This window comes from Macaca mulatta, chromosome 1, assembly GCF_049350105.2.
Source record: "Macaca mulatta isolate MMU2019108-1 chromosome 1, T2T-MMU8v2.0, whole genome shotgun sequence".
NCBI lineage: Eukaryota > Metazoa > Chordata > Mammalia > Primates > Cercopithecidae > Macaca > Macaca mulatta.
The window spans coordinates 224,751,359-224,777,596 of record NC_133406.1 but is presented as its reverse complement, the minus strand read 5'-3'; the positions used below and the strand labels follow the sequence as shown (position 1 = coordinate 224,777,596).

Here is a 26,238-nt window from a genome sequence, read left to right as displayed (position 1 = left end):
GGTAACACCTGAATTGCTAACCTTCTGGCCCAGCTTTCCCTTGTAAGTAAGGACCCCACATGATCGAACAGTCTTTGCCAAGCAAGGATTGGCAACAGCACCAGAACCCCAGTTGAGAAAGGGAAGTGTGGAGCTCCGAGCAGTTGGATGCCACCTAAGTAGACACATGTTGTTTCCTCATTGAAGGGAAGAGAGAGAGTAGTTTCTGGAACACATACCTCCCGCTACAAGCTAGGCTTGGCACCAGGGTGGCTTTCCTACCAAGACCACATCGTAAAAGCTAATGGCTAAGGGAAAGGATTCAGCATATAACAGGAGAAAACACACTTATCAGTACACTTAGGCTGCTAGATGCTGGCTGAAAGCCAGGACCCAGGGCCAGTTGCAGCAGGCTTTGTGCCTGAGAAATGCTAATAATAAAAAGGGGAGTGTCAGGGTGGGAAAGGTGATGTTTTGAAATTTAAATACTATGGGCAAATGATGAGAAATCACCAAAAATCCCTACTTAAATGGTGCTATTTGAAATAAACTTATTTTGACATCGCCTATGCCCAGGCCATGGTTGAGACTAGTAACTTTCTGTATCAAGCAAAGAAATGCTCTACTTGGTTACACCTTAATCTCAGAAATGAAGTGAAAGTAAAAACCCAAGCCCTATTTGGGTGACACATGAACAAGACAAGTGCAAAGGATGGAGCTGTTCCTGAGGTCAGCCATGCGTCAAGAAGTCCAGTACATGATTCTCAACTCCATCACCTGCCAATAGCCAGGAAGAGGAATATATGTCACAACAAGGAAAAAAACATTTCTAAAAAGAACTGTTATAGGAATTCCCTTCCAGAATCAATTTCCACATCCTACAAAATATGGGATGAGCATGCTCAATGTGCTCTGGAAGTAAAAAGAAGCCTATAGGGAAAAAACAGTATCTTCTGATGCTTCAAAGATTTCTCACAATATTGACATCTTAGAATTCCCTCCTGGCCCCCTAGTGACACCAGGGAAAGGGTTCCACAAATATTTCTAAGCAGCTTCTGATTTCTGTAGGCACCTGAGCTTTGTAAAAGAAACAGAAAGTTAGACACGTTTTAGGACTTTTAAAAAAAATCCACATATGGAAAAAAAAATAATAATAAGCAGAAGAAAAAAGCAGCCTGTACGTGAATGGAAAAGGCAGTTTCCAAGTACCATGTTCTAAGGGAAGAAAGAGGAGAATAAATATGTTTTTTGGCAACTTGCAACCAAATATGATTGATTGTCAGAAATTTCCACAATCAGACACAAAATATTTTCTGAGACACATCAGAAGCACTCCAAAGACCAATGGACACTACTAGGCAGACAGATGTCGGCTGCATAAACATTATTTCACGATGACCCGGCACACAGATGTGGAATAAAATCCTTTGTTGGGTAACTTTCCTCAGCCATAAAGGGCAGGAGGGGGCCAGGCACTGGCATTTCTGCAGAGCTGTCACAGGTCCTCTGTGGTTTTAAGAGGAGAAGGGGAAGAACAGTTACTTTTACCCTGACAGCACCTGAAGCATGAGAGTCTAAAAACCTACACCTTTGCAACTTATATATGCCCTTTTATTTTTTAACTCCAAGAAGGCCACATAAAGATTTACAGGGGGCTCTTCAGTTTCTTTTGGAAAGTTACTGATGTAAGTCTGTTCTAACTTCTTGGTCTAGTTACCAGCAAGGTAGAAAAAGGCAACCCAGCCCCTGTTAAAACACAGCAACAATTTTATCTGAACCAGGATGGAGATCTCTCCCTTTTTTTTGTAAACAGAGTTGGCTATATAATATATATATATATACTTATATATAATTTTTTTCTTAATGGAGATTTGATCCCAGCCTGGAGTGACTTCGGTTGGGAATTAAAGAGTTTTGGCTTCTGGGAGTAATTTTGTTTTCCCAATTCTCAGTCCAAATGCTTACACACTGGAAAATTCCAAATTAAAAGCCACAGAAAAGGAAAGGGGTTTAGAACACATTATCTCTTTGCTCGTACAAAGTACAAGGCGTTTGTTTTTGGATAGTACTTCACATTCTGTTTCTTGTCCATGAGTCCTCCAAATATGATGAGTTCACCCCTGCCTTGTACCACGGTATGCAGGCTGGTTTCAGGAGGTCCGACCACAGAACTGCTATTAAATACTTTCCATTTGACCCGCCCCTTCTCCTTAGTGTCTTTAATGTCTAGCACGTACATCTGCATGGGCTTGCAGTTCATACTCTGGTATAGGGGTTTGCCAACATTTAGGGACTGTGGAGGGTGGTGGCCCAGGCGGCGGGCAATGGGAGGTAAGGAATGTCCATCTCCTTGGGCAGGCCCTGGGCGAGGGATGGGCACTGTTTCTCCACTGCTCAAACTCTGGCTCCCAGGAGAGCCTGGAGAAGACCCAAGAGGAGGACTTAGTGCTGCAGAGGCCGAGGGGCCTTTGGAGGACATCGCTTTGATGGCTTCCAGACTCCGACGCAGGGCACCTGGGGAGACGGCCCCTGCAAGGGCACTGGCCACGTGAGGTGGGGTATGCACACCATTTGTCTGTTCAGGAGGGTGTCTCATACTTCCAACTGTCCTATTGTCCATGCCATCCATGGGATTGCTACTGGAAGCGGATTTCAGATCCCAATTCAGATCTATGGATCCTAATCTCAGATCTTTCTGATCTGGTAGTGATCCTCGTCGGGGGGCCAAAGAAAGTCCCATTTTTAGGTCATATCCTTCAGCAGCAGATGGAGTACTTGGAGATATGGCCTGTACAGGACTGTCCAAAGAAGAGCCACCCACAGCTGCCGTTCCTGGAGACAAACTCCCACCATTGAGGATAGGAGAGCCATCTCCTCTGGCTGGGGAAAGGCTCCCTTCCCGGGAACCCGAAGGAGTCTGCCTTTGAGCCCTGGGTCTCAGTGTTCCCCAGCGGCCGTTAACACAAGGAGCTTCATCCATGCTTCTTACTGGAGACTGAGAGCGGTACTCTCGGGTTTCAGGAACGAGAGCTGGAGGAGTGGCACTGATAGGTGATGGGCGAGAGTTCAAACTGGGGCTGAGTGGGGCTCTCCCACTAGGAGCCTGGCTGAAGACCACCACACACTGTCCCACCTGGAAGACAAAGGACCAGTGCTCACAGACTCTTCTATGATTCTGATTGTTCATTCAGCTGTCAAACATTTTATCATAAGCAACTGTAATGTGCCACACATTTTGTAGGTACCTCAGATATGAAGATGAAAATGATGTAGTCTGCCCTCTAGGCTAGAAGTCAGACATGGCAACCACTGTTGCTTTGTGTGACATATGCTATCATTAGAGATATGTGTACAGAAGGGGTGGGGAGAATGGGGAGAAGGGAACAATTAGTTTTTGTTAGCAGGAGAAGGACTCCAGGGAAAGTTTCAGAGACAAACAGATGCTTAAAGTTGGGACTTACCGAATGAGTGGGGCCCCCATAAGTTTTCCCATTTAGTGAGAAATGCCAAAGGAGCTATGGCTAATGTTCACTTCTTTTGTGACACCAAGGTGTTTTCTATTTTTGTACAAATTTCTTTGAAACCTGACAAAGTAATGTGGTTTTCCAATTTAGGACCTATCCTGCTGCTGGCCTGTCAGCTGCCTGCTTACCCGGCATGCTGGATGACACCACAGTTCTGGGGCCCCATGCTCTTCATTTTCTACCTTGAGTGGCTGCCAGGCCCAAGGACCAGAATGCATGTGCAACAACCAAGCATCCTTGAACAGCTGTAAGAGAAAAAACCAATGACAAGACTCAGGTGTGATATGTGTTCCAAAACACACACACACACAGAGTTGTAGTCTCAAAGCTGTCCTGTCTGGTCTTGAAAGGATGTGGGCTCTTCAGAAGGAATAGCAAAATCCTCAGTTAATAATTCACTTGTGCATGCATCCACTTATGCTTTCATTCATTCATATATTACCACTGGCTTAGCATATGGAATTGTGCTTGTGACCCATGAATCAACTGTAAGTGGTTTTGACACTTGCCCATAATTTTATGTGTATGTATTGGGGATTGAAGGAGAGGATAAATAATACATATCCACAGCTTTCTGAATCTGCTTTTTTTTTTTTTTTTTTGAGACTGAGTCTCGCTCTCTCGCCAAAGCTGGAGTGCAGTGGTGTGATCTCAGCTCACTGCAACCTCCGCCTCCCGGGTTCAAGTGATTCTCCTGTCTCACCCTCCTGAGTAGCTGGGACTACAGGCGCGTGCCACCACACCCGGCGGATTTTTTTAATTTTTAGTAGAGACAGGGTTTCACCATGTTAGCCAGGATGGTCTCAATCTACTGACCTCGTGATCTGCCCGCCTTGGCCTCCCAAAGTGCTGGGATTACAGGCATGAGCCACCGCGCCCGGCCCTGAATGTGCATTCTTAAATTCTGTGTGAACTCTGACAGTTATCAACCTGCTTTTTTGTTCCACTGCCCTCTCCCCTTTGAAAAAATGATAGCAGTAAACTTTATCGCCTAAAAAGGAAATAGGAATAGGAAGAATATAGATATGAATATTCAAGAGACAAATATCTATGATTAAAAGGATCCCCTCAACCCTAAAAAAGAGCAGAAACAAAGACCAGAAAATACAAAGGCTAAACCCAAAAAGCATTCCTTAAATTAAAATGCCATGGAAATAGTCTTGTATACTCCTAGAGAAGAAGACAGGGGAAACAGGTTTTGAACACTTAGCAGCATGCACATGGGAATGCCACAGAAGCAATACTCACAGCATTGGGACCGCCACACCCTCCGAGGATTAAGATAGTTGCATCATCTATGACAATCTGGGGAGGGGAAGACATTGAAAATAAACCTACAAAGACACAGGTTTCTGACTTTCTATGCTTCACTGGTATATGAAAATAGCCTACCTAGCTCCCAAATGGGAATGTTCTAGTTACCATAACCACTCCATTCTCCTAAAAACATGTCAATTCTGATCCCTGTGAACAAATTACTGATAATTCACCTGAAAGGATACATTCTTTGTTGATCAAATATTAACATGAATGTCAACCACATAAAATGCAAGATTCTCTTGAGAAATGACACGCAAAGTAAATGCTTTAGGGAGGAGCATAATATAAAACCACTATAAATAATATGACCAATTAGGAGTTGAAAAATAAATACCAGTAAAAAAGAATGATACATTTGCTTTGGCTTAGTGCATATTGGCATCTTACCTGACTCCCTCCTCCCTCTCCCGTCCTAACTGAAAGATGCTACAGTGTTTGCTGAATAGTTATTTTAATTCCTGAGCACCTGAGATTGGCCACCTCGAGGATGAGGACTGGGGCCGGAGATGTTCGGCTTGGACCACGCCCACTGCTCGAGGTCAAGGACCCAGACATCATTGCTCCTGTGAATTAAGGACAGAAGGATAAAGGGAGTTAGGAGCTCCCACGGACCATAATGGTGGCTGGGGAGTTCCACATGCCTGTGCCCATCTGGCAAACTTATACCATTTTCACTTTCACAGACTGTGTGGGCTGGAGCAGGTTTTAGAGATGGCCTATTCAGAGTTCAGGGGCTTCTGAACCAGAAAGACCATGTTGCTGAATCCCAGCTCTATAGCCTGAACAAGTCACTTAATTTTCTCTAACTCTCGCTTTATCTATAAAATGAAAAGACTGTTACTACTCTCTGAGGAGCTGATATAAATGAAGGGACCTTTATAAAGATGCGCAGCAAAGTGTTATGCTCCTACTTAGCTCTTACACTGTATCTTTCTTCCCCTACTTTCCGTAGCAGTCATCCTGAGACCTTCCCTCTGCTCTTTCCACAAGGCCTCATCTGAGCTATGTCTGCGGCCAGACACTAGTACCTGACGAGATGATTTTTTAAACCATCTATTAACTGAAGTAAAAGCAGATGATTAAAAAAATAGTTAATTGGTGCAGCAGGAAATAGATACTGGTCAAGGTACAGTTTTCAAAAGCAAAAACCACAAAGAAGAGAAAAAATGATTCAAAAGGCAGCTTCATCATGGTCCAGGAGTTAAAAGCTTTATCGATTCTGGCTACAAAAAGTAATTTCACAATGACTAATGAAAGCTGCAGTTTTATCAAGGACAAACTGGCATCTCTAACCCTCAAGGGACCAACATGATGAGGACAGACTCCTGGATGGCAGTCTCTCTTTTATGGTCACTTAAGGTCATGGATTCACCCACAAAAATACAGGAATAATAGTTCCAACATCTGAAATCCTAAACTCTCTCACTGGGAGAGTAGCCCCTATCATCTCTCTCCATAATTGTTTTAAAATATGAAGATGGAAATGCCCTAAGGGAGGACAGGGGTGGGATGCTCTTGCTGCTGACAGCTCATCAACTTCTACTTCAGAGCACGGGGGAAATGACCACGACTGCTGCTACCGCTGAATCAGACAGTGATACAGATAGAATGTTCTGGCTCCTGACTATGGCTTGAGCTGTCCAGTATGGCCAGAAGTGGAGAGGACAGGAGGTAGGGAGAATGACATCACAGAAGTGTCACGCCTGACACAGGTTTCCTGCTCCTACCCAATCCACAACCCATCCCATTTGTTTTTCTTTCTTTTCTTTCCTTCTTTCTTTCTTTTCATGCCCTTTACATGTGGCTCAACCAACCTATCACATTTGGAGGGCCTGCCATTTCCACTTGTCCTGTCAATCTCCCCCTCTCCTCCTCTAAAGCCCAAAAGTGAAAGAGCTGAGTAATAAAGTAGAATAAGTAAAGCAATCTGTTTCTCAGAAGTTGGACTTCTGTAGGCACAGTACAGCAGGCAAGGTGGAGGTTCCATGAATTTGATCCTACTGAACAGAACCACGTGTCAATGAGATTCTATGTAACTATGATTTTACAGAGCAAATTTTTTAACTTATTGGTCTGTGATTAAGGGATCAGAAAACAGAATGCTAGGATGAGATAACTAATTCAATTAATTAGAGCCATGCTCAGGAATACTGACCCTAATTCACTTTTTTTTTTTTTTTCCTTGAAAGTCTCGATCTGTTGCTCAGGCAATGGCACGATCCTGGCTCACTGTAACCGCCACTTCCCAGGTTCAAGCGATTCTCCTGCCATAGCCTCCGAATAACTGGGACTACAGGTGTGTGCCACCACGCCCGGCTAATTTTTCTATTTTTAGTAGAGATGGGGCTTCACCATGTTTGCCATGCTGGTCACGAACTCCTGACCTCAGGTGATCCACCCACCTTGGCCTCCCCAAATGCTGGGATTACAGGTGTGAATTAGGCACCTGGTCCCTAATTCACTTTTTAAGCCTGTTATTCCCAGGAGTATTTACCTTCAGGCTCATATGGAGCAAACCAAATGTACTTACATTTGCCGGGATCCTAAAGAGCCACCAAAGACAATCATTTTATCATCTATTACACAGGAGGAGTGGCCAGCCATGGGAGGTGGCCCATGGGTTGTCACAATGCAGTTCCACCTAATGTAAAAAGACAGAAGGAAGCCAAGAAGTCAGCACAACACGCTTTATTTAAAAATAGAAAGTAGGCCTCCATTTAAAATGATAATCCTATCACCTTCAGCAGAGATTTGTCGGGATAATAAGTAGAGGATGGCATAAGGTATTTATGCCTTTCCTGTAAGTTTGCTTAAAGTTATATTCACTTTCAAGTTCTGAATGTAAATAGTCTGGAGGGAGAGAGATGAGAAAACGATAACGAGACAAGATCATGGTTTGCTGACAGAGCACCACCTGCCACCTGCTACCTCTCCCTATGGTCCTGATCAGTAACAGCTAACAAGCGCCATGTACTAAGTATTCCATTACAAGAAACAGCAGTTGCTGTCATTAAGAAATATATGTTTGATAAACAATTCAGAGTAAGTCTTGGAGACACAGTTAGGAGTAAAGAATCATCTGGATCTACAACACTCCTGGAGTGTTAGCAGTCAAAGCTGAAGAGCTCACTGTTCTTCAACTGGCTCATTCATTTTTCTTGAAAGAGGAATAAATCTCTTCTATTTTTTCTCTTTAGAATAAGGGTTCTAAATGCAGAGTTCTAAGGGAGTCCTGTAAACTCTCTGAAACTGTTGGTAAAATCTGTGTATATGTACATTTTTCCCCTTCCTGGGAAAAGAGTCCACAGCTTTCCATCTAATTCTCAAAGGGACTCTTGACTCAAAAAAACAAAGAATCCACTGATTTAAGGTCTCTTTTTCCAGATTTAAAGAGTTTATCTTTGTGACTTACCAATTTTTAGAGGGTGAGTAAGTGTGTATTTCATCAAAGAATCTCTCTGGCTGGTGTAGCGGATAAGGGCTTGGCCGCGTCCAGCCACCAAACAGCACTAGCAAGTCCTTATACACGACCAGAGTTGCTCCAGCTTTGGGGGAAGGATAGGACCCTAGGGAAAGTCAGTAACACCATGGTTAGCATTCAGGATCTCACAAAAATCTGTAGTTAGATCACCTTTCCCTGGAAGAGTAACAAAAGGGGAACTAATACTACAAAGCGCAGAGGAAAGGTGGAAAGAAAACTGGATTTGAGAGTCTGAGAGAAAATCATCACTAATTCACATATCTTTTATTATTAACACAGAGAAATCTGAATTAGAGGAAAGTTACTTAGCCTCTCTTATGTTTATAATTTGCTCACCTAAAATTAGGGATGACAGTACCTATCTCATAAGGCTGTTTTGAGTATTAAATAGTATATTCAAAGCACCTAACATAATGCCTGGCACATAGAAAGTGCTCAACAAATGAGCACCCCTTCTCATCCCCTTAACAGAGGTCACAAAGAAAAGAAAGAAGGTAGAGGATCAGAGAGAAGTATATATAGAGGCTGGATGCCTGGATGCAACTTAAAAATAACTTGTTACAAAACACAGGTTAAAAAAGGAGGCAGAACACAGTTCTTATTTGTCCTGTGAGTCAAATGTTAACATAGGGACCTCTAGGCCCCTAGCTATGGGCTTCACATAACCAGACAGCCTCAGCCTAGCACAAATGGGGCAAACTTTCAAGGCTTGGTGTGAAGGAATTCCAATGAAACCATGAGTCTTACACCAAACACCATCTAGGCTGGACCTCTGGGATACACTGATCAAATTCTGAAAAAAAACAAAGTTTGGTTTATGCTGGAAAACTTGAGAGATAACAAATGTCTTACAGGAGCATAATTTTTCAAAATCTATTGTCTTTGAAATAACAATTGCTATTTCTCCCCATCCCTCACTCTACATATCACCTTTAGTTTGCTCAAGACCAAAGTAACTTGTCCCAGTATCCAGGTGTCAGTAAATACCAGAATACTTTTTTTTTTTCTCTTTGGAAACAGAGTCTTACTTTGTCGCCCAGGCTGGAGTGCAATGATGCGATCTTGGCTCACTGCAACCTCCACCTCCTGGATTCAAGTGATTTTCCTGCCTCAGCCTCCCGAGTAGCTGGGATTACAGGCATCTGCCATCATGCCCAGTTAATTTTTGCATTTTTAGTTGAGACCAGGGTTTCACCATGTTGGCTAGGCTGGTCTCAAACTCCTGACCTCAGGTGATCCACCCACCTTGGCCTCCCAAAGTGCTGGGATTAGAGGCGTGAGCCACCATACCTGGCTGAGAATGCTTTTTTAAAAAAAATCTTTTTTTTTTCTTTTTGGTTAAAACTACAGGATTCATTTTTCACGGAGATCTTAAGCAGAAGGAATCCCAACACTACATTGACCTGACAGCAGTGGAGATGCTCCAATCTAGGTGGAGAGCTTTGCTTCCTCTTTCAGTAGCACGTTATGGGAACACTGAAAAGCCCTGCTCAGATTGCTTTAATGGTGTCACTTACAAAGTCTCAAGGTTCAGAAGGCAGAGCAGAGGACTGTCTTTCTTGTGATCTCACTTAGGGGAACAATACGATTTACTGAGAAGGCACCAGTCCTCAAGAGTACGGGGTGAGCATCTAAGAACACCATTTGGCATCAGCTATTTTTAGTTTCTTTTTCCTTTTCTTTGAGACAGGGTCTTGCTGTTGCCCAGGCTGGAGTGCAGTGGCACAATTATGGTTCACTGCAGCCTCGACCTCCTGGGCTCAAAGGATCCTCCCACTTTAACCTCCCAAATAGCTCAGAATACAGACAAGCACCACCATGCCCGACTGATTTTTTTTGTAGTGACGGGGCTTCCCTATGTTGCCCAGGCTGGTCTCGAACTCAGGCTGGTTCAAGCAATCCTGCTGCCTTGGCCTTTCAAAGTGTTAGGAATACAGGTGGGAGCCACTGTGCCTGTCCATGTCAGCTATTTTGAATACTTTCCTAAATAAAACCGACACTAATCCAGACCACAGGATCTGACTGTAGAAATGAGTCTTTAACTATTTATTATTTATTTTGAGACAGGGTCTAGCTTTGTCACCCAGGCTAGAGTACAGTAACACGATCATGGCTCACTGCAGCCTCGACTTCCCTAGGCTGAAGCAATCCTCTCGCCTCAGCCTTTTGAGTAGGTGAGACTATAGGCACATAATATCATATCCAGTTAATTTTTAAAATTTTTTGTAGTGATCAGGTCTTGCTATGTTGCTCAGGCTGGCCTCAAACTCCTGGCCTCAAGCGATCCTCCCGCCTCAGCCTCCCTAAGTGCTGGGACTATAGGCATTACCCACCTCACCCAGCCAGAAAACTTCTCTAGGAAGAGTTATCACATCAATCTGAAGTGCTGAGGTATTCTCTACCCCCAAATCCCACAAGAATAGTGACTAAGGAGGCTGTTATCCTTCACATAGCCTTATTGTTCCTGGTCAAAAACGTTTACCTCCCCAAGGGGATCTATCTCCTAGTCCAATTAGAAAGCCTAAGTAATATAATAGTCTAGTTAAAACACAACTGTTGCTCTAAAATAAATTAATTTGTGAAATACCAGACAAAGTTTCTAAGTTCTTGCCTCTAACTTGGAAATCATCAGTATTATGAAACAGAAAAAAGAATAAACAAACACATCACAGGCTTCGGCAAAGTAGTAATGTAAACTTTCTAGGCTAGAATGTGGATTTGGATTTGATATACTGAGCTTAAAGAAATTTTAAATGCAGTATAAGAATATATACCTCTTGCCAGGCGCAGTGGGTCACACCTGTAATCCCAGCACTTGGGGAGGGCAAGGCAGGCAGATCTCTTAAGGTCAGAAGTTTGAGACCAGCCCAGTCAACGTGGTGAGATCCTGTCTCTACTAAAAATACAAAAAGTTAGCCAGGCGTGGTAGCCCACGCTTGTAATTCCAGCTACTCAGGAGGCTGAGGCACGAGAATTGCTTGAAACTAGGAGGTGGAGGTTGCAGTGAGCTGAGATTGCACCACTGCACTCCAGCCTGGGTGAAAGAGCAAGACTCTGTCTCAAAATACATATATATATATTTTTTAAAGGGAGACATATTCATAGAATTTTAAAAAGTATTCATAAAACATAGCATATATAATGAAACTAGAGGAAAGACTACACTTTAGATCTGTACTGCCGAACAAAGTCACCATTGGCCACATATTGCCCATGGTTATCAAACTGAAGAGCACAGATGTAGGACATTTCTATCATTGCAGAAAGTTCTATCGAACAGTGCTGTTTTAGAAGAAGGTTTTAACTTTGTCAACAGCGTGCCTATGTCTGGGGAGTATGGGAAAGTAGTAGGGATAGATGAATAACTTAACTCCAAGAGAAATGACAATTATTGTTACTATAACTCTTACTACTGCTACTGATAGTAATGACTAATATTTATTGAGCATCTACATCTATTATGTACTACGCAGTTTTTTTTTTTGAGACAGAATGTTGCTCTGTCACCCAGGCTGGAGTGCAATGGCACAATCTCAGCTCACTGCAACCCCTGCCTCCCAGGTTCAAATGATTCCCCTGTCTCAGCCTCCCAAGTAGCTGGGATTACAGACACACGCTGCCACGCCCAGCTAATTTTTTGTATTTTAGTAGAAACGGGGTTTCACTGTGTTGCCCAGGCTGGTCTCAAACTCCTGAGCTCAGGCAATCCACCGGCCTCGGCCTCCTAAAGTGCTAGGATGACAGTTGTGAGCCAGTGCGCCTGGCCCAATTACTACGCAGCTTTTTATGTGCTTTGCATGTAATAAATAATTTTTTTTTTTTTTTTGAGACGGAGTCTGGCTCTGTCGCCCAGGCTGTAGTGCAGTGGCGCGATCTCAGCTCACTGCAAGCTCCACCTTCCGGGTTCACGCCATTCTCCTGCCTCAGCCTCCCGAGTAGCTGGGACTACAGGCGCCCGCCACCACGCCCAGCTAATTTTTTTTTGTATTTTTTAGTAGAGATGGGGTTTCACCGTGTTAGCCAGGATGGTCTCGATCTCCTGACCTCGTGATCCGCCCGTCTCGGCCTCCCAAAGTGCTGTGATTACAGGCTTGAGCCACCGCGCCCGGCCGCATGTAATAATTAATTTAATCCTTCTAAAACTCCTAGTTTTATTCCTGTTTTACAGATAAGAAACCTGAGGACACAACTCTTTAAATAACTTGCCCAAGGTCATAGAAATAATAAGTGAAGAGCCAGGATTCTAATCCATTTATTCCAGATTTTAATTTTTAATTTTATTTTTTTGAGATGAGGTCTCACTCTGGCGCCCAGGCTGGAATGCAGTGGTGTGATTGATCATGGCTCACTGCACCTCTGACTTCCTGGGTGCAAGGGATCCTTCTACCTCAGCCTCATAAGCAGCTAAGACTACAGTCACAGGCCACCATGTCCAGCTAATTTTTTTTTTTTGTAGAGATGGGGGTCTCTCCATGTTGCCCAGACTGGTCTTAATCTCAAGTAATTCTCCCACCGCTGCCACCTCGCAAAGTGCTGGAATTACAGGCATGAGCCACCTCACCCAGCTATTCTTTTAAAAGAATGAGCTTTAAAGTCAGAATATATCATGCTGCACTTCATGCATACAGATACATTCCTTCTGAATAGTTGCCACAAACAAGTCTGATGCCTTAAAAGGTCTAGTGTTTCAAAGCTGAAGAAGTTCTTTCTTAAATCTTAATCCAGTAAAGCCAAAGATCTAGTCAGAGAGAAATAAATTAAACAGAAGGCTATTCCTAGAACCTCTTTTTCTCTACAACGCTCTAGAACACACTCCACCTCTAATATAGGACCATTTACTTATTCTCTGAACTCTCCAGGGAAAGGTAAGCTGAGGCCAGTGATAATGATAAATCAATATAAGAGATCCTCTAGGATTATCTTATGTAAAGGCTTTCCAAAACGATGCCTCAGGTATCTTGACCTTTCAGAAAGGCAAAATTTTTCCCTCTACTTTTTATCCCACGAAGAGGGAGAACTCCTCCATCTAGAATTTATCTCCACGGCCTGTTTTATGTCACAAAGTGTAGGAGCATCTTAGTTAAATACCTCAATTTCAGCATCTTAATTATCTCAACTAAGTAGGGGGAAATTAAATCAATTGTATACCCCCACCTCAATTTGTGGGTGAACTGGAAAAAAACTTACCATACAAGAACAAATGAGGGGCCAGAGATCAACATACAGCTTTTATACAGTGAGGTCAGCAACCAGAAGTCAAGGATACAGGTGTATCAGGTGTTTTTGTTTTTGTTTTTGTTTTTTTGAGACGGAGTCTCACTCTGCTGTCGCCCAGGCTGGAGTGCAGTGGCGCGATCTCAGCTCACTGCAAGCTCCACCTCCCAGGTTCAAGCAATTCTCCTGCCTCAGCCTCCCAAGAGCAGCTGGGACTACAGGCGCCCACCACCAGGCCCAAGCTAATTTTTTTTTTTTTTTTTTTTTTTTTTGTATTTTTAGTAGAGACAGGGTTTCACTGTGTTAGCCAGGATGGTCTCGATCTCCTGACCTTGTGATCCGCCTGCCTCGGCCTCCCAAAGTGCTGAGATTACAGGCGTGAGCCACCGTGCCCAGCCCAGGTATTTCATATTTTATGTGACCCTGATTACCCATAAAATATTTGGCAGCATATTTATTGCAAATTGGATACTTTTAAATTATTGCTTCTTTAAGAATTGATATTGTGAAGCCTTTATAAAGAACTCCTACTTCCATTATTTCTAAAAATCTACGTATTTCATATATGTGTGTGTGTGTATATATATATATATATATTTTGAGATGGGGTCTTGTTATGTTGCCCAGTCTGGTCTTTAACTCCTGAGCTCAAGCAGTCCTCTTGCCTCAGCCTCCTGAGCAGCTGGGACTATAGGAGTGTACCACCATGCCTGGCTCATATTTCATACTTTGAATTTGTTTAAAGCAGATGGTCCTTAATTCCCTCTCGATGATCTTAATGCAAAGTCTACAAATCAAATGAATTTACGGTGAGATCAGGTGGGATGTGATGGCTCAAGTCTGTAATCCTCGCACTTTGGGAGGTTGAGGCGAGTGGATCACTTGAGGCCAGGAGTTTGAAACCAGCCTGGGCAACATGGCAAAACCATGCCTCTACTAAAAATACAAACATTAGCCAGGTGTGTGCCTGTGGTCCCAGTTACTCGGGATGCTGTGGCAGAAGAATCGCTTGAACCCGGGAGGTGGAGGTTGCAGTGAGCCCAGACCATGCGCCAGTACACATGGTGAGGTCAGAGATTATAGGGATCCATGAATTTTGGCAATTTCTTTTTCTTTTTGGGACAGAGTCTAACTCTGCAGTCCGGAGTGCAGTGGCGTGACTGATTTCAGCTAACTGCAACTCCGACTTCTTGAGCTCAGGTGATTCTCCCACCTCAGCCTCCCAAGTAGCTGGGACTACAGGCACGTGCCACCATGGCAGGCTAGTTTTTTGTGATTTTAGTAGAGATGGCATTTCACCATGTTGCATAGGCTCGTCTCAAACTCCTGGACTCAAGCAATCTGCCCGCCTCGGCCTCCCAACGTGCTAGGATTACAGGCGTGAGCCACAACTTTGGTAATTTCTATATCAAAGAATAACATTCTCTTTAGCCAAAGTGGAGTTCTGGAAAACAAACAATAAGTCTCTACTAGAACTTCAAAAAAAACATGAAAAGCCATATTCAAATTACATAACTTTATTCATTTTTTTTTTAAGTTCCAGGAAAAGCAAGCCATTTAAAGAGTGCCTAAGCTGGGCACAGTGGCTCATGCCTGTAATCCCAGCACTTTGAGAGGCCAAAGCGGGCAGATCACGAGGTCAGGAGATCGACACCATCCTGGCTAAGACGGTGAAGCTCTGTCTCTACTAAAAATACAAAAAATTAGGCGAGCATGGTGGTGGGCGCCTGTAGTCCAGCTACTTGGGAGGCTGAGGCAGGAGAATCGCTTGAACCTGGGAGGTGGAGCTTGCAGTGGGCCCAGATTGCGCCACTGCACTCCAGCCTGGATGGCAGAGCGAGACTCCATAGAAAAAAAAAAAAAAGAATGCCTATAAACTTTCTTTAAAAACACACGGCTGGGCAGGCATGGTGGATCATGCCTGTAATTCTAGCACTTTGGGAGGCCGAGGCTGGTGATCACCTGAGGTCAGGAGCTCGAGAGCAGCCTGGCCAATATGGTGAAGCCCCATCTCTACTAAAAATACAAAAAATTAGCCAGGCATGATGATGCACACCTGTAATCCCAGCTACTTGGGAGGCTGAGGCAGGAGAATCGCTTGAACCCGGGAGGCGGAGGTTGCCGTGAGCCAAGATTGCACCACTGCACTCCAGCCTGGGCAACAAGAGTGAAACTCAGTCTCAAGGAAAAAACAAACAAACAAAAAAGAAAACCATGGCCATACATTATTAACAAAAACTTTTTTTTTTTTTTTTGAGACGGAGTCTCGCTCTTGTACCCCAGGCTGGAGTGCAATGGCACAATCTCGGCTCACTGCAACTTCCACCTCCTGGGTTCAAGTGATTCTCCTGGCTCAGCCTCCCAAGTAGCTGGAATTAGAGGTGTGTGCCACCACGCCTGGTTAATTTTTGTATTATTAGTAGAGATGAGGTTTCACCATGTTGGCCAGGCTGGTCTCGAACTCCTGATCTCGGGTGACCCGCCTGCTTCGGCCTCCCAAAGTGCAGGGATTACAGGCATGAGCCACCACGCCAGGCCAGTAATAACTTTTATATGGAGTAGCCGTAGATAAAATGTCAAGTCTTGACTTTGAAGAACTGCCCCTATGTGCATGTAATTCATTTCAAACAGCAGTTACAGTTACAGCACATAGGTTTAATACATTTTTATTAAAACACACAGATCTGCCACACTAGCACCTGAGTAATTGGAAATCTTGAACAACATGGAGTACTCTGGGAATAGCTGACATCGATAGTTAAAAAGGCACATAACCACTATGGTGACATATGGTGAAATAAATACTCCTCCTGCAAGAACACTTATAAAATGAAGGTTTTATACTCATTAGGACATTTCTTGGCCTGCCTTCAAAATAATGAGGACACTGGGCTTCTAAATTCAGTCTAAGTGCCATTACTGCACAACAGTGAAGAAAGGAAGGGTGTCATTCCCATCAAGCACCACAGGACCAAATGTGCCCACATCAAGCACAGATGAATATGTTACTTGAGCCTCTTCCCCTAGAGCCAGGAGTCATCCTCATGGGCTTCATTCCCCAAACATACCAAAGGCCTCCTAAATCGCACAGCAGATATGATCAATGGAACAAATTTCAAAACAAAGCATGAGCCCAAAAGGCAGTTGTGGGAAACTGAATAATCAGATAGACATCCTATACAACAGAACTAACATTCCCTAAAACTGCTAATCAGTTCAGATGTTTCCCAAGGTTCCTATGAAATCAGAGGAAAATTTCACATGTGAAAGTGGTAGAATTACATGGCATTCTTGTTTACCTTTGCAAAGAAGCTGGTTAAACAGTGAAGCAGTTCCAAATCCTAGTTTGATTTCTACACCACTTTCCCACAATTGTAGTTTCTATTTCACAGAACCCAGGACTAAATAGAGCAGCTCAACTATTTGATAACAAGATAAAACAATCACCTGTTTTAATTGGGGATGCCTGTATTTTATGCATGATTAAAAAATATATGTATATACTTTTTGAGATGGAGTTTCACTCTTGTTGCCCAGGCTGGAGTGAAATGGCGCAATCTCAGCTCACTGCAGCCTCTGCCTCCCAGGTTCAAGTGATTCTCCTGCCTCAGCCTCCCTAGTAGCTGGGATTACAAGCATGCACCACCAAGTGGCTAATTTTGTATTTTTAGTAGAGACGGGGTTTCTCCATGTTGGTCAGGCTGGTCTCGAACTCTTGACCTCAGGTGATCCGCCCACCTTGGCCCCCCAAAGTGCTGGGATTACAGGCGTGAGCTACCATGCCCAGTCTAAAAAATATTTTTGTATCTCCATGGTATGATCATTTTTTAGTATTAGTTTATTGTTAAGGTGTTATAAATATACTGTTTGATGGCCTATTATGTGCTAACTACTGAGTACTATGAATTTTATATTTATTATCTAATTTAATCATTATAATCTTAAAATGCAGGTATTATTACTAGTCCCATTTTACAGATGAATAATAATAATGGTAGTTGAAGCTAATGCATAATGCTTATTACAATGAGCCAGAAACTGTTCTAGGTGCTACCTGAAAATTAAAAAAGAAAAAAAAAAAAAGCAAATTCCATGTTCTGAGTAACCAGAAATCCAACCTAAAGGGTTATTTAATGAAAGAAGAGTTAATCCCTTGTCTTTGGAAGTTTAGGTTCAGATAAGTCCCTATCCAAAAAATAAAAAATGCATTTCAAGTCCTCCTAAAGCCTTTTGGTCCTGATCTGCATACTACACAGTTGGCTCTGAGTACCGGTGTCTTAGGCAATAATAGCCAAATGTCACAAGATGAGAAGCAGGTTTACAATCCTAGCATTTTCTCAATATCACTTACATTCTCAACAAATAGAACTGTTACTCTATTCTTATACACTTCAGACTTTTGGGGAGAAACTGACTTATTTACTTATTTTTATTTCTTTAAGAAAATGAAAGTGCTTTAAAACACTTTCAAATAAAATAAACAATATAGAACTTTTAAAAGAAAAAGTCAGAACCCTTTCTACCCCATGGAAAATGGCTATTTTCATTGCTGTTTTCAAAGTATAGTATTTTTTTAAAAAACAGAAACATGTCTTTCACACATATATAGATTACACATGTGTTAGGATATATTTAACTTATTAATAAGGGAGCAAGCAGGAAGTAGTGCTAATTCAAAAGAGAATCTGAGGAAAAGAGGCATGCTAAAATGCCTGCTAAGAGCCAGGCACAGTGGCATGCACCTCTGTAGTCCCCAGCTACTCAGGAGACTGAGGCAGGAGGATGGCTTGATGCCAGGAGTTCCAGACCAGCTTGCGCAACATAGTGAGATCCTGTCTCTACAAAATATTTAAAAATTAGCTAGGTGTGGTGGTGTGTGCCTGTGGTCCTAGCTATTTGGGAGGCTGGGATGGGAGGATCACTTGAGCCCAAGAGTCTAGTCTAGCCTAGGCCATATACAGCACCCCCTGTTTCTTAAAGAAGTCTGCTAAGTTAAGGACAAAACTAGTTAACATCTATGGGACAGTAAAACTGTAACCTTTGGGTTAATATTCCTATTTGACAGACATGATCTGTATCTTTTACAGGCAAAAATCTACAATTTACATGTAACTTCACAAAGCCTAAGCCCTAACTAATGATAAACAGAAAGTAAAAAAAAAGCTACATTCCTCTAGGGTAGTTTTCAAACTGGCTATATCAGAAGCAGCTGGAGGACTTATTAAAAGATTGCTGGGCCTCACCTCTGAGTTTTGCTATTCAGTAGGTCTTGGGTGGGGCCTGAGAAGTGGCATTTCTTTTTTTTTTTTTTTTTTTTTTTTTGAGACGGAGTCATGCTCTGTCGCCCAGGCTGGAGTGCAGTGGCCGGATCTCAGCTCACTGCAAGCTCCGCCTCCCGGGTACACGCCATTCTCCTGCCTCAGCCTCCCAAGTAGCTGGGACTACAGGCGCCTGCCACTTCGCCCGGCTAGTTTTTTTTTTTTGTATTTTTTAGTAGAGACGGGGTTTCACCGTGTTAGCCAGGATGGTCTCGATCTCCTGACCTCGTGATCCGCCCGTCTCGGCCTCCCAAAGTGCTGGGATTACAGGCTTGAGCCACCGCGCCCGGCCAGAAGTGGCATTTCTAACAAGTTCTTAAGTGATGCTGATGGTTTGGGGAGTAGACTTTGAGAACCATGTCCTAGAGAGTTTAATAATCCTTGGGTGAGCCTGATAGATGATGCTCCAATAGGACAATAAAACGGTATCTAGTCATCTTTCTGCCTTATTTCCAAGTTCTGGATGATTTTTCTTAACACTGAACCTCTCCAGACTTATCTTCTGTGCATACACTCTGTGTATGAATATAAAGAACCCGGTTGGGCACAGTGGCTCATGCCTATAATCCCAGCACTTTGGGAGGCTGAGCCAGGCAGATTACCTGAGGTCGGGAGCTCGAGACCAGCTTGACCAACATGGAGAAACCCCGTCTCTACTAAAAATACAAAATTAGCTGGGCGTGGTGGCTCACGCCTGTAATCCCAGCTACCTGGGAGGCTGAGGCAGGAGAATTGCTTGAACCTGGGAGGTGGAGGTTGTGGTGAGCCGAGATCGTGCCATTGCACTCCAGTCTGGGCAACAACAGCGAAACTCTGTCTCCAGAAAAAAATATATATATATAGTTACTTGCCAAAAAGAACAGTAAAGAATAATGGGATGAATAAAGTATGAGGTTCAGGTCATACTCCCCATCTTAACCACTCTGCGCAGACTCGCTTTCTCAGGGTGGGTCCAATATAAAGCATTCACTTGTAACTCCAGCTCCATCAGCAGTATACCAGTCCTTCACACACAAAACTGGCCTTGAGAGCAAAGTAATGCCAGATAGACCAGTTAACTAAAACCCAACCCACAGATGCGGTGTTTTTTGTTTTGTTTTGTGGTAGTGAGGAGCCTCAAACTGGCGTGTGTATGATAGGGGGTGGGAAGGATGGATTTTGCTGATAAAACCAAAGCTGGGTCTTGGAAAGCTCTGACTAAGCATCTGGCTTGGTAAAGTTGTCATCATGGTAGTGTGTGAAGTGACTGACCTCGATAGCAGGAATTCAGAGATCAGGAGGAAGAATAATTTGGACAGATATTTCCCAGAATACCATATTAGCATCAGAATCAGAAAACCTAGAGGGCATTAGAGGATAGCCTGGCACATTTAACTTAGAAGGAAACAGATCCCCTAAAGAAAAACTGCTGGAGTTATAATTTAACTGCTTACTAAAAACTATTTTGATTTTACAGGCAATACTTCGTAAGGGGAACAACAGCAACAAAAGCATGTTTCATGGTTCTGTGGTTAGAGGGAGGGATAAAAGGATAATTGAGAAAAACACTTCAAAATTCATGAGTATAAAGTCTGTCTTGACCATGACCACCTTGAAGACAACTATTCAGAATGGTCTCCAAAATACTGCAGCCCAAGGACTAAGGGGGTTCTATCTGGAACAGATACTAGTTTCTCTTCTGGTAATAAAAATATTTCCAACTTAACATCAATGTGGCCAATAATAATTACAAGTCTTTGCATTTATGTAAATGCCCATAGAGGATACAAGTATATAATGCGTTAAAGAAATAGGAAGTAAATACAAAGTTACAGCACCCCTAAACTCCTGCTTCCAGGAGTGCTCTTTAATTGCAGTTCTAATCAGGCGTGTTGAAATTATCCATTTAGATTCTCCCCAATAAGATTATACTATCCTAGAAGATAGGGACTATTTCTTACGAAAATGTTTGCTGAATTGAAGCCATCCACGGAAGCCAAATGGTTACAGACCCCTCATGAGCTGAGATCAGAATCGGCTCCAGCGAATCATAACATACCCTAGAGGCATCAGCCGACCTTTGGGTAGGGTTAAAGTCAAACATTTCTTTGGGTTTCCCCCTCTACCCACTCCATTTTTTTTCTTCCTATTTTACTCCTCAATTGTAAAAAGGCCAGAAAAGTTACTGATTGACATCAACATTCACTGGTATTAGACAAAACTTGTCTGGATCTCAGGATGCAGGGTATACATTATTATTACAACTATATTCACATCTTTTAAAATATCATTCTATGGGTCATTTATGAAAAATCCAAATAACAGGAACTTTTGTAATGGGCATGAGAAACTTTTAGATCTTGTCTATCTATGCCACAGGCATGAACTAAAGGAAATTCTCCACTGGCATTGTTTTCACTTCTTAACCGCATGAAAGACCACTTGATGAATAGGGCAGCACTTACCAGCTAAACATTAACAACAGGAACACCAGTAATAGTTCCTTGTTACCATTTCAAGTAGTCTTTTGATTCAATTTCTGAGGGAGGAGAGGAGGTCCAAAGTCTCAGTTTAATCTGATAATTTGTTCATTGCAGTTCTAATGGGGGTGGGGGGCATGGGGGGTACTCTTTCAAGTAGGGACTTTAAGAAGTGAAAACAATGTTACCAGTCATAAAGTTTCTGGCCTGGTGTCAAAACAGAAAAATCCCAGTCAGCCCTGAGAGTGAACCAAACTGAAATATGGTAAAATCTTACTTATTCTCTCCCTGGGAGGACCAAAAGTTACCCAGATCTGTGCTATGCAAATTTTCCCACTCTTCTCTTTAGCAGGAAGTAATGTGTATACACCTTAGAAAAGCATGTATTCTGGAAAAATGAACTTTCTAAATAAACAGGAAGGATTCCTTCCTTTTCTAAGGGAACCTACTGGCTCTGCTGTCATTCACATGTCCTGAGACCATCACAGGTCCAGTTTGTTACAGGACTGCAAAGGGCTAGAGGAAACAAGGAAGAACCACCACCTCACGAAGGTTAACCAGGAATAGGTCCATGGGTCAGGGAGGAGCTAATATAATAACTTAAAATATTCTCTTAAATAACATCTTAACTCCTTCTTAATCAAAAGCACATCATTTTAATAAGAACAAACAGGCCAGGAGCAGTGGCTCACGCCTGTAATCCCAGCACTTTGGGAGGCCGAGGCAAGCAGATGACCTGAGGTCGAGAGTTCAAGATCAGCCTGACCAACACGGAGAAACCCCATCTCTACTAAAAAACAAACAAACAAACAAACAAACAAAAACAAAACAAAAAAAAAATGAGCTGGGCATGGTGGCGCATGCCTGTAATTCCACCTACTTGGGAGGCTGAGGCAGGAGAATCACTTGAACCCGGGATTCTCCAGTCTCAGCCTCCCAAGTAGCTGGGACTACAGACATGCACCATCACGCCCGGTTAATTTTTGTATTTCAGCAGAGATGGGAGTGTTTCACCATGTTAGCCAGGCTGGTCTCGAACTCCTGACCTCATGATCCACCCACCTCGGCCTTCCAAAGGGCTGGGATTACAGGTGTGAGCCACCGCACCTGGCCTTTTCTTTTCTTTTTTTTTTTTGACAGAGTCTCTCTCTGTCACCCAGGCTGGAGTGCAGTGGCACAATTTCGGCTCCTGGGTTCAAGCGACTATAGGCACAAGCTACTGGGACTACAGGCACAAGCTATCACATCTGCCTAATTTTCTATATTTTTAGTAGAGATGGGGTTTCGTCATGCTGGCCAGGCTGGTCTCCAACTCCTGACGTCAGGTGATCTGCCTGTCTCAGCCCCCCAAAGTGCTGGGATTATAGGTGGTAGCCACCGAGCCCAGCCTTTTTTTTTTTTTTTTAAGACAGAGTATCACTGTTCCCCAGGCCGGAGCGCAGTGGCACAATCTCACTTCAAGCGATTCTCGTGCCTCAGCCTCCTGAGTAGCTGGAATTACACATGTGCCACCACACCTGGCTATTTATAATTTTTTTTTGTTTTTTTTTGAGATGGAGTTTCACTCCTGTTGCCCAGGCTGGAGTGCAATGGCGTGATCTCGGCTCACTGCAACCTCTGCCTCCCGGGTTCAAGCGATATTCCTGCCTCAGCCTCCCGAGTAGCTGGGATTACAGGCATGAACCACCATGCCCAGCTAATTTTGTATTTTTAGTAGAGACAGGGTTTCTCCATGTTGGTCAGGCTAGTCTCAAACTCCCAACCTCAGGTGATCCGCCTGCCTTGGCCTGCCCAAAGTGCTGGGATTACAGGCGTGAGCCACCATGCCTGGTCTATTCTTTGTTTTGTTTTTTGCTTGTTTTGTTTTGTTTTTGAGATGGAGTTTCACTCTGTCACCTAAGCTGGAGTGCAGTGGTTCAATCTCACTGCAACCTCCGCCTCCCAGGCTCAAGTGATCTTCCCACATCAGCCTTCCAAGTAGATGGCACCACAGACATGCAAACCACACCTGGCTAATTTTTTGTATTTTTGATACAGACAGGATTTCATCATGTTGCCTAGGCTCATCTGGAACTCCTGAGCTCAAGTGATCCGCCTGCCAAGGCCTCCCAAAGTGCTGGGATTACAGGCGCGTGTCACCAGTCCCCACTCCCAGTTTAACCCATTAATCCAGGTTCGAATTAATCCATTCTGTTCTCATGACCCAAACACCTCTTAAAGACCCCACCTCTCAATACTGCTACACTGGGGATGAACTTTTTTTTTTTTTTTTTTTTTTTTTTTTTTTTTTTGAGACGGAGTCTCGCTCTGCCGCCCTGGCTGGGGTGCAGTGGCCGGATCTCAGCTCACTGCAAGCTCCGCCTCCCGGGTTCACGCCATTCTCCTGCCTCAGCCTCCCGAGTAGTTGGGACTACAGGCGCCGGCCACCGCGCCCGGCTAGTTTTTTGTATTTTTTAGTAGAGACGGGGTTTCACCGTGTTAGCCAGGATGGTCTCGATCTCCTGACCTCGTGATCCGCCCGTCTCGGCCTCCCAAAGTGCTGGGATTACAGGCTTGAGCCACCGCGCCCGGCCTGGGGATGAACTTTCAACACATGTTTCAGAGGAAACAAACACTCAAACCGTGGCAAGCCCCATCACTTCCAGTGTCTCTGCTAGATGGAGTCAGGCAGCATTAAAAGGAGAAAACAATTTAATTAGGCCTAACAACTGGACGCTGAAGTGCTTAGAATTTGTCCAGAAAATAATTCCCAAGGGAAGATTGGGGATGAATTCATAAATATAATCATGTCCCTTTCTTTTCATCATCCTTCACTTATTCACCATAGCCTTCAAGATAAAAGCCAGGCCAGGTGCAGTGGCTCATGCCTGTAATCCCAGTACTGTGTGAGGTTGAGGTGGGAAGATTACTTGAGGCCAGGAATTCAAGACCAGCCTGAGCAATACAGCAAGACTCTGACTCTCTCTAAAAAAAAAAAAAAAAAGAAGAAGAAGAAGAAGAAAAAAAGATAAATTCCAAATCCCTTTCTTAACATGAGATACATACACACACACACAAAATTCCATTCTTTAAGCAAGTACTATATGCCAGGTACTAGAGTCAGCAGTAAATAAAACAGACAAAAAGCCCTCAGCCCCAGGAAGCGTATAGCTTGCTGAGGGGAAGAAAGTGTGTTATATGGTGATAAGTGCCGAGGGAAAAAACAAAACAAAACAAAACAAAACAAAAAATACAGGAGGAAAAGGAGTCAGGAGTCAAGGGAAGTTGTCCTTTCAAACTGTAGTTAGGGAATGCCTCATAGAGGGAGACATATGAATAAAGACATGTGAAGCAGGTAAAGGAGAGAGTCACAAGGACATGCAGGAAAAGTGCTCCAGGCAGAAAAAGCAAGAGCAGAGGCCCAATTGTGAGGTTAAAATACAGTGAGGGGCAGGAATGCAGGAGGCAGAGGTCAGAGAGATGAGGGGACAAGATGATTATGCAGGACCCTGTTTGGCCATACTTTGATCCCTAACTACCGTGTGTGTGTGTGTGTGTGTGTGTGTGTGTGTGTGTGTGTGTGTGTGTGTGTGTGTTTGGCCATACTTTGATCCCTAACTACCGTGTGTGTGTGTGTGTGTGTGTGTGTGTGTGTGTGTTGGCATCTAGCACTGTTGCCCAGGGGTGTGTGTGTGTGTGTGTGTGTGTGTGTGTTGGCATCTAGCACTGTTGCCCAGGGGTGTGTGTGTGTGTGTGTGTGTGTGTTGGCATCTAGCACTGTTGCCCAGGCTGGAGTGCAGTGGCATGATCTCAGCTCACTGTAACCTTCGCCTCCCAGGTTCAAGTGATTCTCCTGCCTCAGCCCCCCAAGTAGCTGGGATTACAGGTGCACGCCACCACACCTGGCTAATTTTTGTATTTTAAGTACAGACAGGGTTTTACCATGTTGGCCAGGCTGGTCTCGAACTCCTGAACTCAGATGATCTGCCCACCTCAGCTTCCCAAAGTGCTGGGATTACATGCGTGAGCCACTGTGCCTGGCCCCTAACTACCTTTCTAATACCCACTTGTACCACTCTCCCCTCACATATCCTGGTTCAGGAAAACCCAACCTATTTGTTAAGTCCATGGACATACCAAACTCTCTTACCTTCATCCATAGCCTTTTTCCAATGGCTATCCATAGCCCTCTTCCTTTACAGAAGAAAGTGTTCGGTTTTCTTCTGCTAGATGGAGAACTACTTAGGATTAGGAACTCCTGTTACTTAGTACTATACCTGCATACCTAGCATAGTCATTGGATGTTCAATGGTCCTCTGTAGGCTGGGCGCAGTGGCTCATGCTTGTAATCTCAGCACTCTGGGAGGCTGAGGCGGGTGGATCACCTGAGGTCAGGAGTTCGAGACCAGCCTAGCCAACATGGTGAAACCCCGTTTCTACTTTAAAAAAAAAAAAAAATGTAGCTGGGTGTGGTGGTGCGCGTCTGTAGTCCCAGCTAGCAGAGAGGCTAAGGCAGGAGAATCATGTGAATCTGGGAGGCGGAGGTTGCAGTGAGCCAAGATTGTGCCACTGCACTCCAGCCTGGGGGACAGCGCAAGACTCCGTCTCAACAAGAAAAAAAAAAAAAGTACTCTGTAGACCGAAATGATTAATGTCTAACATGTAAAGCATGAAGTCTGGCCAGATGTCCACAGAGACACAAGCTGTAAGGGTCACTGCAACTCTCTTTTCTTAGAGACAGAGATTCGCTCTTGTTACCTAGGCTAGAGTGCAACGGCACGATCTTGGCTCACTGCAACCCCTCTGCCTCCCAGGTTCAAGTGATTCTCCTGCCTCAGCCTCTCGAGTAGCTGGGATTACGGGCATGCACCACCACGCCCAGCTAATTTTGTATTTTAAGTAGAGACCGGGTTTCATCATGTCAGTCAGGTTGGTTTCGAACTCCTTACTCAAGTGATCCACCC

General features: G+C 43.8%; 1 protein-coding gene across 1 annotated transcript in view; it reads right to left on the bottom strand.

The window, feature by feature from the left end:
• Positions 1 to 1,390: 1,390 nt before the first annotated feature.
• Positions 1,391 to 26,238, bottom strand: part of FBXO42 (F-box protein 42) — a 95,055-nt gene continuing 70,207 nt past the window's right edge. Inside the window, exons 5-10 of the mRNA NM_001266406.1 lie at positions 8,236 to 8,389; positions 7,354 to 7,464; positions 5,290 to 5,386; positions 4,752 to 4,808; positions 3,632 to 3,748; positions 1,391 to 3,112 (exon numbers count right to left, since the gene is read on the bottom strand). Coding sequence (NP_001253335.1) covers positions 2,000 to 3,112; positions 3,632 to 3,748; positions 4,752 to 4,808; positions 5,290 to 5,386; positions 7,354 to 7,464; positions 8,236 to 8,389 — 1,649 coding nt within the window. The 3' untranslated portion in view covers positions 1,391 to 1,999. The remainder of the gene's footprint in view (positions 3,113 to 3,631; positions 3,749 to 4,751; positions 4,809 to 5,289; positions 5,387 to 7,353; positions 7,465 to 8,235; positions 8,390 to 26,238) is intronic.